The sequence below is a fragment of the Fopius arisanus genome, unplaced genomic scaffold (genome assembly GCF_000806365.1).
Source record: "Fopius arisanus strain USDA-PBARC FA_bdor unplaced genomic scaffold, ASM80636v1 scaffold00014, whole genome shotgun sequence".
NCBI classification, from domain to species: Eukaryota; Metazoa; Arthropoda; class Insecta; order Hymenoptera; family Braconidae; genus Fopius; species Fopius arisanus.
The window spans coordinates 1,392,582-1,406,341 of NW_011887753.1; the positions used below are offsets into that span (position 1 = coordinate 1,392,582).

The 13,760-nt window shown below is 42.0% G+C and overlaps 3 protein-coding genes across 4 annotated transcripts; 1 reads left to right on the plus strand and 2 right to left on the minus strand.

Moving 5' to 3' along the window:
* Positions 1–64: 64 nt before the first annotated feature.
* On the minus strand, positions 65–2,537 carry Gmer (GDP-L-fucose synthase-like protein). The gene is made up of 6 exons (XM_011299485.1): positions 2,353–2,537; positions 2,182–2,296; positions 1,940–2,068; positions 1,521–1,734; positions 553–690; positions 65–467 (listed from the first exon to the last, which is right to left on the minus strand). The coding sequence occupies exons 1-6, from the start codon at positions 2,481–2,483 to the stop codon at positions 232–234; spliced, it is 963 nt and encodes a 320-aa protein (XP_011297787.1). The 5' UTR covers positions 2,484–2,537; the 3' UTR covers positions 65–231.
* A 1,201-nt stretch (positions 2,538–3,738) lies between these two features.
* Positions 3,739–11,866, plus strand: sno (strawberry notch). 2 transcript variants are annotated; one of them, XM_011299491.1, is made up of 6 exons: positions 3,739–3,812; positions 3,885–4,151; positions 5,250–5,658; positions 5,736–5,855; positions 6,312–9,833; positions 9,920–11,866. In XM_011299491.1, the coding sequence occupies exons 2-6, from the start codon at positions 4,131–4,133 to the stop codon at positions 10,024–10,026; spliced, it is 4,179 nt and encodes a 1,392-aa protein (XP_011297793.1). In that variant the 5' UTR covers positions 3,739–3,812; positions 3,885–4,130; the 3' UTR covers positions 10,027–11,866. The 2 variants fall into 2 exon arrangements, with proteins under 2 accessions (XP_011297793.1, XP_011297794.1); XM_011299492.1 differs by lacking the exons at positions 3,739–3,812; positions 3,885–4,151 and adding an exon at positions 4,686–5,113.
* On the minus strand, positions 11,647–13,590 carry Gos28 (golgi SNAP receptor complex member Gos28). Its single transcript, XM_011299490.1, has 5 exons — positions 13,386–13,590; positions 13,112–13,287; positions 12,692–12,873; positions 12,463–12,531; positions 11,647–12,398 (listed from the first exon to the last, which is right to left on the minus strand). Exons 1-5 carry the CDS (start codon positions 13,417–13,419, stop codon positions 12,161–12,163), a joined length of 699 nt encoding a protein of 232 aa, XP_011297792.1. The 5' UTR covers positions 13,420–13,590; the 3' UTR covers positions 11,647–12,160.
* Between the last annotated feature and the right edge of the window lie 170 nt (positions 13,591–13,760).

The following is a 13,760-nucleotide window of genomic DNA, read 5'->3' on the forward strand; positions in this document are numbered from 1 at the left end:
GGTTGATTAGTCGTTCGGTGAATTGTTAAAATAGCACGATTAAATGAATTTTTAAAAGCCTCGGTGGAAAATATCGCATGTTTATTCCAGGTTCATGCAGAACAATTTTCTTGGTCTCTTAATCACAGGGCAACCCAGTTTCTGTACAATTATTAATTCCCTCCCTTTTCCTTCCTCTCCCCTTGGTGGTTAATTAGCTTGAGTAGCTCGTGATAATTGGGATAATGGGTCTCAGTTTCTTGCGTGGTGGTAGTTCTCCTGGTACCAGGTGACCGTTTCTTTTATGGCGTCCTCGAAGGGTGTGAACTCGAAATCCGGGAGGTGACTTCGGAGCTTCTTGTTGGTCGCGGTTTTTTTGTACTGGCCATCAGCGGCTGATGTGTCGAAGACGATTTTACCCCGGAAATTGAAGGCTTTGGCGATGGTCTCGGCGACGTGACCGATGGTCACCTCCTGGGTCTCGTCCACTGGAAAATAATTATTCAATTATTGAATTTAAAAAATAGAGACGTTTATTTGATTGATGCGAGATATTTTGGAAATTTGTTGTACCTGATAAGGTGATAGGCTCGACGGAGTTGTAATTTCGGAGGACCCAAATTATTAATTTTGCCAGGTCTGGACTGTAGATGAACTGTCGGAGGGGCTGTCCTGTCCCCAGGACTGTGAACACTTGGTCCTCGGTGCTCCCTAAAATCCCGCGGGATTTTTAATGACACATTTACACCTCGAATTATTTCCGCTATTTTTTTATTCGATGCATCAATAAATTCGAGTATCGGGGAATTTATTTCAGGATAGATACGTGAGGGAAATATTCATTCGTCAGCAAGTCACGAGGAAAACTGCAGTTTCAGAAGGAAAACCCAGAGTTTATCAGTAAACTTATGAATATCTTATTTTATTCAATTCCCAGTGCCTCGCGACTGAAATAAAAAATGCCCATGAGCAGAAAAAAGCCAAAGAATTTGATTCGTTACTGAGAAATTTTTTTAACGATCGATGAATTTAAATCCGAAAGATTTATCGCGCGGAGAAAACGTGAGATAAATATTCAAAGGTCTGCAAGTAGCAATAAATAATCGCGAGATCAAATTTATGACCACGCAGGAAAAATATTGAGTGGAAAATAAGTAGACGTCAGGAAAAAATTCATTTAAACCTCGACAGGATGATGCGCGGATTTTCCGCGGATAACAGTATGCCCGTCAGTTCGCAATCGATACAATTCTCGGTAGCCAGTCGTCGACAATATATCGACGGATTATTGCTGTGCAAAAATGTGCAGTCCCATCGACAATTAATGCAACGAATTCTATGCGGTCTACCCTGAGAGTTCAATAATCCAGATCAAATATTTAATTCCAGCATTGAGGAATGAGAGAAAATTCACTTCCCACACGAGGAAAAAATAAAAATTATTGATTTAATTCCAGCATTGATGAATGAGAGAAAATTCACTTCCCACACGAGGAAAAAATAAAAATTATTGATTATCAATGAATTATCAATCCACACACCATCTTTGACGACATCATACAGCCTGTGGATAAGTCCTGGAATGACGTGACCAGACTCCATATTAAAATTGTCATGGGGCCCGAATACATTGCAGGGGATGACACTGGTGTACATTCTCCCGTACTGATCGTGGTATCCATGATTGGCGATGTCTATTAATCTCTTTGCATAACTGTAGCCATAATTCGAGGGGTGCGGAGGTCCCTGGTGCATCTAAACCACCGATCCGAGGATTAATAACGAAATTTGTGGGCACATAGTGCGAAAAATGAGAATTTAACACTCATTACTGATAATTGTTCTGTTAATTATTCCGATCATTCTATTGACTTATTTTTGCTTTTAATAGAATTATTGGAGGGTGTTTAATTGACAGGAACAATTATTTTTCTCTGTGTAATTCAATTACTGTCATTACCTGGTTCTCGTAGATAGGATATTCGATTTTATCCGGGAATATACACGTGGACAAACAAGATACCACTTTCACGACATTCGTCTGATGAGCAGTTTGGAGAACGTTGTCGTTGATCATAATATTGTTACGCTGAAAATTCATTGATAAATTTTAATAATCTCAGGATAATTATCGAGAGACTCAAGGAGAGGTTCTTTATAATCATTTCCTTGAGTTTGTTTTTACTGGTAATTTCTAATTACCAAGAAATCTAGATTGTGGGACATATTATGGAAAAGACCGCCAACCATAGCTGCCAGATGAATCACGTGCGTTGGTTTGTGCTCGTTGAAAAGGGCAATAGTACTTTCCTTATCACTGGAATAAACCAAAGATAAAGTACAAGAAATTGTTATTAATTCGGGTGAACTCACCAGAGGTTTGCGTCCTTGGAGCCGACGAAGATCCATTTTTCGTCGGGTCTTTTCTCGCTTTCGACGATTTTCTCTATGGCTTTGCCGACGAGACCGGTACCACCGGTTACCAAAATAACTTTTTCACTCATCCTTCAATAACTGGTCATTAAATTTCCGTGTTTATTGGATTATACAGGTTATATTCGATCTACTATATGTGGTGGAGAATTATTCAACTCGTCTTTCCCGAGGAACTGCAGATAATCGATAGCCGAGGGATAGCAGTTGTTTAATTGATGGAATGATTGGAGTGATGCAGCTGGAGGACGAAGACTACTTGATAAATAACAGAGGGTATGTGCTTTTCAAAAATACCAGTACTGTCATCTGGGATTGACCTTCTTCTGCTTCTGAAAACGTGTCGGAGGGGATCTGTTCACGATGGTCGAGAGAAACAGAAGATGTTCGGAGGTTTCTGTCTCTTTCTGGCCGATGGCAGACAGAAATCATGTTGAGAGATTGATGAGTACTTCAATTCTTCTCATACAGTTCGATCGGTCAACCCATTGCTTGGAACTCGATAATTGAATGACCTATCCGATTACTACAGGAATTTTTCCATTTTTTTTAAATCTAAAATTAAATTCTCCCGAGAATAACTCCATCCCAAATTCATCATATTCAATAATTTATGGCACAAAAAATTAGTTCGTAATTTATGATTGATTCAATACCAAAATTTTCCTGTAACGATTGTAATAGTAATTTCTAATTCAAATATCTTAATTTATTTATTCTTGTTGGGCCGAATGAATATTACAATTTATTTTGATATTTAAGAAACGAATTCCCAGGAGGAAAATTCGATGAAAAATTCATTCATTAATGATCATTTCATTCCTAATAGAAAATTCCGTGATATTTTAATGGAAAACGATAAATAATTACCGATCTCAATTTATCAGTAACTCAAAAAATATTCCCGCGTAGTCCTTAAAACTGAAAATCAAATGGTCGAGCCGCCCGTGTCCACCGACAGAACTAGTTTTTGCTCGTCTTTACATAATAGAAAGGATTAAAAACCGAGTAAAGTTAAAAATAATGTTTAGTCCCGGAATTCACAGCTAGTGGCGCTGAAATCGTGCGCAGAGGACGATCGATCGTATCGAGGGGGTGAAGTCTTTTTTTCGATTTATGGCTCACCTCGAAAAAGCGAGAGAACCCCATGAAATTTTGACACGAGACTATTTTTCCTCATCTTCTCCACAGCCCTCAACCCCATCCCCCAAATTTTTCCCATTTCAAATGACTCTGTTAGTCCATCGCGACTTTCCGCGTTCTTTTCTTTTTGCCGCGAATACTTAAATCACATAACGATCTGCGCTGCGCAGCGTGCGCTGTTGTCAGATTCTCTCCGGTGGTGAAATCAAATTTTCACCGGTTCACCACATCAGGACGGATATCACGCCAATCACAAGGTACAAATCAATTCCCGAGGTAATAATATCATTTAAAAAAATCATCATTGGCATTGATAATCCTCTTGATAGTCCCAGGGTGAAAAAACACCTGTCGTTGAATTGTCATTGGTCATCTCCTGGAATCTGGCAACTCCGCAGAACCTTCAGAATCCCTCCGACAGATTCGTCGAAATCAACGCGGGTGTTTTTGTAATTCTCAATCGTAGTGCACCGTGGGTTGGAGGAAGCAGCTAAAATGGCGTCAACCTAGTGCGGCTATGAACCTAGGCGCCTGAATCCCAGGATTAATCATCAAATCACCTAACACCAAACAAAATGCCACGAGCCAAGAAAAATGTAAGTTGACTTGTCAATTTTTTATCATTACCCGGGATAATGGAATAAAATCGAACGGGTGGAGTTGGTGAATTGTGGAATCTTATCGCTCGTATCCGGAAGTTGAAAAAAATGATACAAAAAATTACTTTACGTCGGAAGTCACGCTCTTGTCAATTTTTGGAAGATAGTTCGCGCTTTTTTGTACCACTGTCGCATGGTTTCCGGCTTCGTCTCATTCATTCACGGACACGATCACGGGATACAGCGTCGATGTATCTGGTATATATATTTTTTTCAACAAAATTCATTGGCTCGTAAATAAATAATCATTTTGTAAATAAACATGTCAAGGGATTGAGACTTTTTGGGGAGGGGGTGATAGATGAGGACATCGGGGGGAGGTTTTTTCGATTTTTTTTTCCCCACATGGTCTTTTTTTTTCACGCGCATGTTGTTAAATAAAAAAACAAATCTCACCCCGTTCCCGCCCCTCTGTAGCGCTACGATCTTCGTCTATTTTATTTCTCATTTCTCTGGAGCTCCGGTCGCCTGTCAGCCACGAGTGGCTGCTCTTTTTTCTTTTTTTTTATCCGACGAGTGTATTTCTTTTTTTCGCATCGGGATCCCTGAGGTTGCTCCAGTCGTCTTCATTGTGAGTCGGGGTGATTTACGGCGGAGCATTCGGTTGCACCAGAATTTATCATTTTTTTTTTCTCTCTTCGGTGAGAGTTTACCCCAGCGCTCTGGGATATTCTCATTTCGCGTTGTCCGTGGAGTGTGTTTACTGGGTCCGGGGGTGTTTAGGCCCTTTGGAGACTGGTAACTCGAGTTTTGAGGGTGAAAAATATTGATATCAATTGTTCCTGGTGGAGTGCATCTGTGGGACTCCGGGGAACGTCCGTCGATTAATCCGGAGTTTATTTTTTCGTCGACGTGAAGAGAATTCGACACTTACGTCAGCGGGAATTCGTTTTATGCAGGTCTGGTGGTTGAGTTTTTCAGACATAACCTCGATTTTTAGACGCGATTAGTGGATTGCGTGGGAAATCATGTGTTTTCGTTTTTTAAATTTGGAGTTGGGGTTGGAGTGATGATTTTGAATTTTTTGGATTTCAGTCGAAGAAGTACAAGGATGCAATGAGTGATGAGAGCAGTGGGAGTGACTTCGATGATGATGAGGATCCTGATAAAATTGAGGTTCCTGGAGGGGGCAAGGATCTGGCGACTGCTGCTGGTATCAAGGAGGAGGGAGCTGGGGATGGTGGGGTGGCCACGGTGAAGGTCGAGGGAAATCCTGGGGGCAATGTGAAAATGGCTGGGAAAATTCCGGGGGGTTTGGTCACCAAACCAGCGGCTCCTGGGTATGAAATGGTGAGGGTTGGAGGATCCCAGGGTACTCCCCAGGGTTTTCCCAATCAGGCACAGCTCAATCAGATGGCACAATTTGGAGGGGCTCCTGGGGTACCACCTTTTGGAAATTTTCCTGGAAATCTAGGATTCAATGCTGCTGCACTATTCCAGCAGAGTGAGTCTGATTTTTTGGATTTCTTCAAGTAATTTTATTGTATTGATTGGTTTTCTTATCGCATTTTTACATGACAGCAATGGGAAATTTAATGGGAAGCTTCATGGGCATGTCTGACATGAACATGGGGGCCAATCCATTCCTACAGCTCTTGAATCAAAGTGGTCTTCATCAAAATTGGGCTGCAGGACTACCAGGTGCGTTACACACCCTATTACACGGATAAATTATCGTTAGATTTTAACCAATAAATTACGTTCTGTCGAAGTGCGTTAGAAGTAATTGTCGGAAGTAATCGGCCATGATTTATCATTCTATTGATCGAATCGGCGTTACCATGGCTAGGAGACAAAAGAAATCCAGTCTACGATTTTTGCAATAAAAAAATTTTATGTACACAATTTCTTATTACTCTGCATTTTTAATTCTCGATGACTCTTCTCTCGCAGATTTTTAATATTTTATAGGAATTTTATTTTTTTTTTAACACCTGGAAATTTTTCTGACGAGCATGAATTTTCCATTTCATCGGAGTAAGTGAAATTGAGAAAACTCCGAAATTTATCTTTTTTCTAGAAATCCCAATAAATTCCCTCGGCAAATAAATAATTTACTTAATCCCACCCCGAAACTGACTTTGATCGATTCCCCAGGAAAAGCGGTATCCCAGCTGTGGGCGAATTCGATGGATCCAACAAAAATGATGCAGCCAACAATTCCCGAGGAAGACGAGGCCGACGACGAGGAGATGGGTGTAGCAGAGACATACGCCGATTACATGCCAACAAAATTAAAACTAGGTCGCAAACACCCAGACCCAGTGGTAGAGACCGCCTCGCTGTCGAGCGTGGAGCCAACAGACGTCTGGTACAAAGTTTCCCTCCCTGAGGACACGATAAAATCAGGTGCCCTGTCAGCCCTGCAGCTGGAGTCAATTACATACGCCTCCCAGCAGCACGAGCACATCCTCCCGGACGGCACGAGGGCGGGATTTCTCATCGGTGACGGAGCTGGAGTGGGCAAGGGCCGTACAATTGCTGGTATAATCTTCGAGAATTATCAGAAGGGCCGAAAACGCGCAATCTGGGTGTCAGTCTCCAACGACCTCAAGTACGACGCAGAAAGAGATCTCAAAGATATTGGAGCTGGTAAAATCGACGTTCACCCCTTGAATAAATTCAAATACGCGAAAATCTCGTCGGCTGTCAATGGGAATGTGAAAAAGGGAGTTATCTTCAGCACATACTCAGCCCTGATCGGTGAGTCAACGCAGTCAGGGGGTAAATACAAGAGCAGATTGAAGCAATTGCTCCAGTGGTGCGGAGAGGACTTCGATGGTCTCATAATATTCGACGAGTGCCACAGAGCAAAGAATCTCTGCCCCACAGGCAGCTCCAAGCCCACAAAGACAGGATTAACAGTCCTGGAGCTGCAGAACAAATTACCAAAGGCTCGAGTGGTATATGCCAGTGCCACTGGAGCCTCAGAGCCCAGGAACATGGCGTACATGGTGCGTCTGGGAATATGGGGTGAGGGCACACCCTTCCCTGAGTTCAATGACTTCATCGCTGCTGTGGAGAAGCGAGGGGTTGGGGCTATGGAGATCGTCGCAATGGACATGAAATTACGTGGAATGTACATCGCTCGACAGTTGAGTTTCCACGGTGTTGCTTTTAAAATCGAGGAGGTACCACTGTCCAAGGACTTCACCAGGGTATACGATCACTCGGTGAGACTGTGGGTGGATGCCATGCAGAGGTTTCACGAAGCTGCTGAGCTCATTGATGCTGAGAACAGAATGAAGAAGACGATGTGGGGACAGTTCTGGTCGTCTCATCAACGATTTTTTAAATATCTCTGCATTGCTGCCAAGGTGAAGCATGCAGTTGCTGTTGCTCGTGAAGCTGTCAAGTGTGGTAAATGCGTTGTCATTGGTCTGCAGTCGACGGGTGAAGCGAGAACTCTGGAGCAACTGGAGCGTGACGACGGCGAACTCAGTGACTTTGTGTCAACAGCCAAGGGAGTCCTCCAGACACTCGTTGAGAAGCACTTCCCAGCCCCCGATCGTAACAGAATTCACAGACTCCTGGGACTCGAGCCTCCAAAGGCATCTGTCAATAATAGCGCTTTAGCCACTGGCTCCAGCACTTCTCTTTGCGATGATAATTCTGTGGTACTTCCTGGCGGTAGCAAGAGGAAACCCGTGAGACAGGCGGCCCAGAGGGCCTCCAAGAAAGTCAGGGCTTGGTCTTCGGAGGAGGAGATCACTGACGAGGACAAAACCGAAGGCAATGGCAATGGCCACAGCTCGGGATCAGAGTTCAAGCTGTCGGGTAGTGAGAGCGAGGAGGAGAATAGATCTGACGACGAGAGCAACGTCAGCTCGGATTTCAATCCCTTCTACAGCGACAGTGATTCAGACGCTGACCCCTGGGACAGGCGGAAGAAAAAGCCCGGAAGGAAGCCGAAAAAACCAGCGAAGAAGAGACTCAGTACCCAGGATAAAATCCAATCGATGCTTGCTGAGAAAACAGCAGCAGCTGCTGCTGCCCAGAAGCACAGTAAAAAGAATGGCGACTCTGGAAATCTAGGACTCAATGTTAATACTATTTCACCTGGGTTACACTACCCTGGTATGAAAGCCAGCAACAGTGCACCACCACGAGACGCCATCGAGCGCGCCTGCTGCATGAAGGAGGAGCTTCTTGCGCAGATTGAAGCCCTGGGTGAGAAACTGCCCCCCAACACTCTGGACCAGTTGATAGATGAACTCGGTGGGCCAGAGAATGTTGCTGAAATGACCGGGAGAAAGGGCAGAGTCGTACAGACTGAGGACGGATCGATTCAGTACGAGTCACGGTCTGAAGTAGATGTTCCTCTTGAGACCCTCAATTTGACTGAGAAACAACGGTTTATGGATGGCGAGAAAACCGTTGCTATTATCTCCGAGGCTGCAAGCAGTGGAATATCTCTGCAGAGTGATAGACGCGCACGTAATCAGATGCGCAGGGTCCACATTACTCTGGAATTGCCCTGGAGTGCTGACAGGGCTATCCAGCAGTTTGGAAGAACACATCGGTCGAATCAAGTCAATGCACCTGAGTACATATTTTTGATATCGGATTTGGCTGGGGAGAGGCGCTTTGCCTCGACTGTGGCCAAAAGACTCGAGAGTCTCGGTGCCCTGACCCATGGGGACAGACGTGCCACGGAGACCAGGGACTTGTCACAATTTAATATTGATAATAAATATGGGAGAGCTGCATTGGAGGCCACCATGAAGACTATTATGGGGTATGAGCCACCTCTGGTGCCCCCTCCTCAGGATTATCGTGGAGATTTCTTCAAGGACGTGGCTGATGCTCTGGTGGGCGTTGGCCTCATCTGCAACAGTGAGAATATGCCTGGAGTACTCTCATTGGATAAGGATTACAATAATATGTCCAAGTTTTTGAATAGAATACTCGGAATGCCAGTGGATCTTCAGAATCGTCTCTTCAAGTACTTCACTGATACTCTGGCTGCTATTGTAACGCAGGCCAAGAAGACCGGAAGGTTTGACATGGGTATCCTCGACCTGGGAACATCGGGGGAGAACGTTAAGAGAGTCAAGACCTTCCGATTCGTGAGGAAACACTCGACTGGAACTGCTCCCACTGAGCTCCATGTCGTTCATGTAGAGAGGGGTATGGCATGGGCTGAAGCCACCGACAAGTGGGCTGAACTCGTTGGCTCCAAGGAGGGTTTCTATCTCAGTCATCAGGTGAGAAATGGCAAACAGACTGCCATTCTCGCTGTGGCTGTTGAAAATGGCAAGAAAAAGGGCGAAGGTAAGAAGGATCAGCTCTACATGGTCTACAGACCCAACACTGGGCTACAGCTCAGGCAGGAAACACTCGGTGAACTCGAGAAAAAATACAAGAAGGTCTCGTCTGATGAGGCTGAGCCACACTGGACCCAGCAGTTTGAGGCATCTGTCGATACTTGCTCGCATGCTTATTGGAGGGGCAATTGCAAAAATGTCACACTTGGAATGGACTGCGAAGTTGGACTACGGAGACGATCCTACAATGTTCTCGCTGGCTCTGTACTCAGTGTATGGAGTAGAGTTGAATCTATACTTGCTGCACGTTCTGGTCATAATTCTAAAATGCAAGTTATACGGCTGAGGACTGGTGAGTTTATCGCGTGTAGATAAAAAATCATTGACTCATTGAAAATAGTTGCATGTGGTAATTATGGGGTAATTGTCAAATTGCAGATGATGGCTTGAAAGTGGTGGGTACACTAATTCCAAAAGCCTGCATGGAGGCACTACGTCAAGCACTGTCGTCCGACGCTGAGAAAACTGAGGAGCAGAGTTTTTAATGAATTCCTGTCTCTGATGGAATGCCAATTTCAATTACTAAATTAAGTTATTAAATCGAATTATTTTGTCCACACGAAGTAACACGGAACGAAAAACAATTGTGGAATTTGTATGAATGAATAATTTTTTAGTTCTCCGCATTGTTCTACTTATGGGAATTTCAACGTGAAGGAGAAATTCATTGGGAGTGTTAGTGATAACTTCTTTGAGAACGAGTGAGGGAAAGATAAATGGATGGGAAAAAAAAACTACCGATTCAATTCGATGACATGACGAGGAATAATAATCGCGCGTTGCTTCCCGTGATAGATTAAGTAGTTAGAGGCCCTTGGAACTTTATTTTTATTTCTCTTCGGAAGACGCTCACACCAGCGCGCGCGACTGGTATTCGTAAGTTCGTTTTATACATAATTATGTGGAGTGGTGGACTCTCTGGAGGGAGAGAAAGATGCAGCAATTTTTATGATTTCTTTAATCCATTTATGTGCGCAATAGCAGTGATATTTTTGACGTACTCATTGAATATTAAAAATTACGTAGTCACATTGGCGGGGGAAGAAATTATTTTTTTTTTTAATTGAAAACTATTTTATAATGAATATCTCACTCATTGGAGTAACGATAATTAACAGTCTTAAGTATTATCAGTGCTGAATAATTATCGCTGGGATTTAATCGCCGTATCGAACCTCGTCTTTTTGTTTGTGTAGATGAACCCGGTGGGCACTTAATGGTATATTTGTTGTAACAAATTGTCATACTGTAAGAACTGTAGCAATCTCCCTATTAGCAATATGAGTGAACGACTTTTGGCTTAACGCTCAATTCGATCCTACAATTTGTATTCAAGGACATAAATCAATTAAAGAGGAGCTGAAAAATTGTGTAAATGCATTATATGTGGTAGAGAGGCGTAAGTTGAGTGATTTTATGGAGAATTTTGATTTTCTGGTAGTGGGATGATTGCATCGTACAACAGATTAAAGTCAAAAGCTTATTACGCGAGAATTCAATGAAATTCTTGAGTCTATGAATATTCGTATGACATCTGAGTGGGCAAAATGATTTGAAAAACCCCATCGCGCTTTTATTCCGCTGATTTTTTAAATTCCTGTTGTGAAAATAAAGTGTTGCTGATGCAATCAGCCTCGGTGAATAATCTATCGGTCCTGCGAGATGATGAAGCTGTAACTTCTGTATACGAAATCTAAAACATGAAAATTTGTTAATGAAAAATGCTGGCAACTTGGTTCATGAAAATACGCACTGCAAGAGGTAGAACATATCTGATTAGCGTAGGCGAATGTTTCCATGAGAAATTTGTCCTGAGACGATTGATTATTTTTTCGGGGTTTCAAATCTTCAAATATTGAGGATTGACTTTATGATTCTGCGCCCAATTGCCAAAGCTTCTTATCAGCACATTGTCTATGTTACTGACAATAATGCTAATGAATAAAGTAAGAGAATTTCGGATATTCTGTTGAGATAAATTTTTTTGCCTAGACCTGACGATGAATAGGGCGAGAGTATTTCCAATTTTGAAGATATGAAACAAGTGGTTGGATGGAAATTTTGAGGGGGAGATCAGCGTCTGGAGGAAAACAGTTCAGAAACGGTTGAAAGATACTTTAATTTATTACCTAATAGACGTAAGAAATTCATGGTTTGTGTATTCATTACACGACTGTATCTAAATACAGATTCCTGGAACATCAGTCACCCACATCTCTAGCAGAACATTATGTTATACATATATATATGTATGTATGGATATGTGTATATACATGTATAAATGTATCAGTTTCCGTATTGAGTAATATACTAGCTGCAACCCTATGGAAACTGTGCCTTTTGTCATTCGACGATTTTCAATATTTATTTGGTATTTCTCACAATTAAACAGTCAATGAGGTGACGATAATGACATTAAATTCTTTTATTGGCAGACTTAAACGACGATTCATCCCCTCATTTTAAAGATCTGCGATTTACTGTGTATATACATGGATATAAAATTGCCACGAGTTCGTCAATAATCGTTATTTTAACTGAACATTACCCTATTGCCTGGAAAGTTGGAACGAAGCATCGAATATAAAAAATATCTCATAGTCTTAATTGAGGAGGAACTCAGTGAAAGGCATAGAGGAGCATTAGGAAGGTGCACAGTCCAATGAGAAGTCCAAGGAGCAGCGAGTCACGTCTTTTTCGAAAATTCACTCGCTGGATGAGACTGTGAACAGCTGGAAATCGATTTGAAATGTCATTGAATCTCGTTTGGATGCGTTTGAAGGCGTGACGCTGTGACATGAGATTATCTCTCGTCTCCATAGCGATATTAATTTGATCGGTTATCAATCGATCAGAGCTGGAACATTAAATGGATTATATAGATTTATAAATCGAAGAAATCGTGGATTTTTTTATCGTACTTGTGGATGTGTTGGTTCTCCTTTAGATACATATCCCTTCGGTTCAGCCCTCCAATATTTTTGTAATTACTGAAAAAAATGGGGCACCACATTATTCATGAGTCAATTCCAAGAGAAATAATCATTAAATAATTCAACAGACAAGTCTAGTCTTTTTATACATGAATTCCAATGAGTCGTAGAAGAGGAATTTTTAATTAATTCAATAGATATTCGCAAAAAATCTTACTCAATATCCTGTCGAACACTTCCAAGCAGCTCCTCACGATCTTTGCGACTAATGAAATTATTCTGCAGCTTGTTAAACTCCAATTTGTAATCCTTCAGTATTTCTTTGTGTCTTTGCATCGTGTGGAGCATCGCAGCTCCATTCGCCTGAATTCCACTCATGCCATCATTTATCATCGCCAGCTGCCGATTGAAAAATGCTGCGTAATATCAGCGACGAAAGGAAACGACTACTTTTTTTTATAAATAATTGAAACCCCATGAACGAATCAATAAAAACATTGTATTTCTTTTTGTTCCACGTTAATCTCATCGATTTTTCAAGTGTTTCAGGTTCATTTTCATTTTGCAGAATTTTTCCCAGCCTTTTTGCAGAATTTGCTTTGACTGTGATCATTCGTTAATTCACGGAAAATATTACCTTCGTCAAGAGTGACCCAATTTCTGTTGTCATATTCTCAAATACATGATCCTCATCGAGTAACGGTACAGTATCTGCACTGGCATGACTGGAATTCGTATTTATCCCCAATTTGCTGTACGCCACTAATTTAGCATCGATTTCATTCTCGAGATGCCTCGCCTGCTTCCGAAGATCTACAAAAACAAAAAAGAAAACAAAAAAATTTCCAAGCCACGCAATAACTCCAGATCTTTCTCCATGCTGATAAAAAACACCTGGAGAAATAGGTTACCTTCCCAGTCAACGGCCTCCATGGGTTTTGACATTTCCTCATAAATCAACTCCACAGTGTTCAATTCCTAGGACAACAATCACTTAATAACCGATAATAAGTAATGATCAGCTGTTCCCAGGGGATATTTTGGCAATGAAGCAACCAAAGAGGAGTGATTAAAAGGTAGAGGCTCACTTCTGGGGGTTTGAGTGACCCCGCCGGCATCGTAGTACTGCACTCCAAGAGAGGGAGGGAGCCACACGCAAGCTGGGGTGTTTTTTTTTTATTAACCAAGTTTTTATTGCAATGCTGGGCTGTCCATGAAGTCGACGGAGTGAATTATAATAAAAAAAATGATTCAATATATTGAAGATATACCACTAATGAAATTAT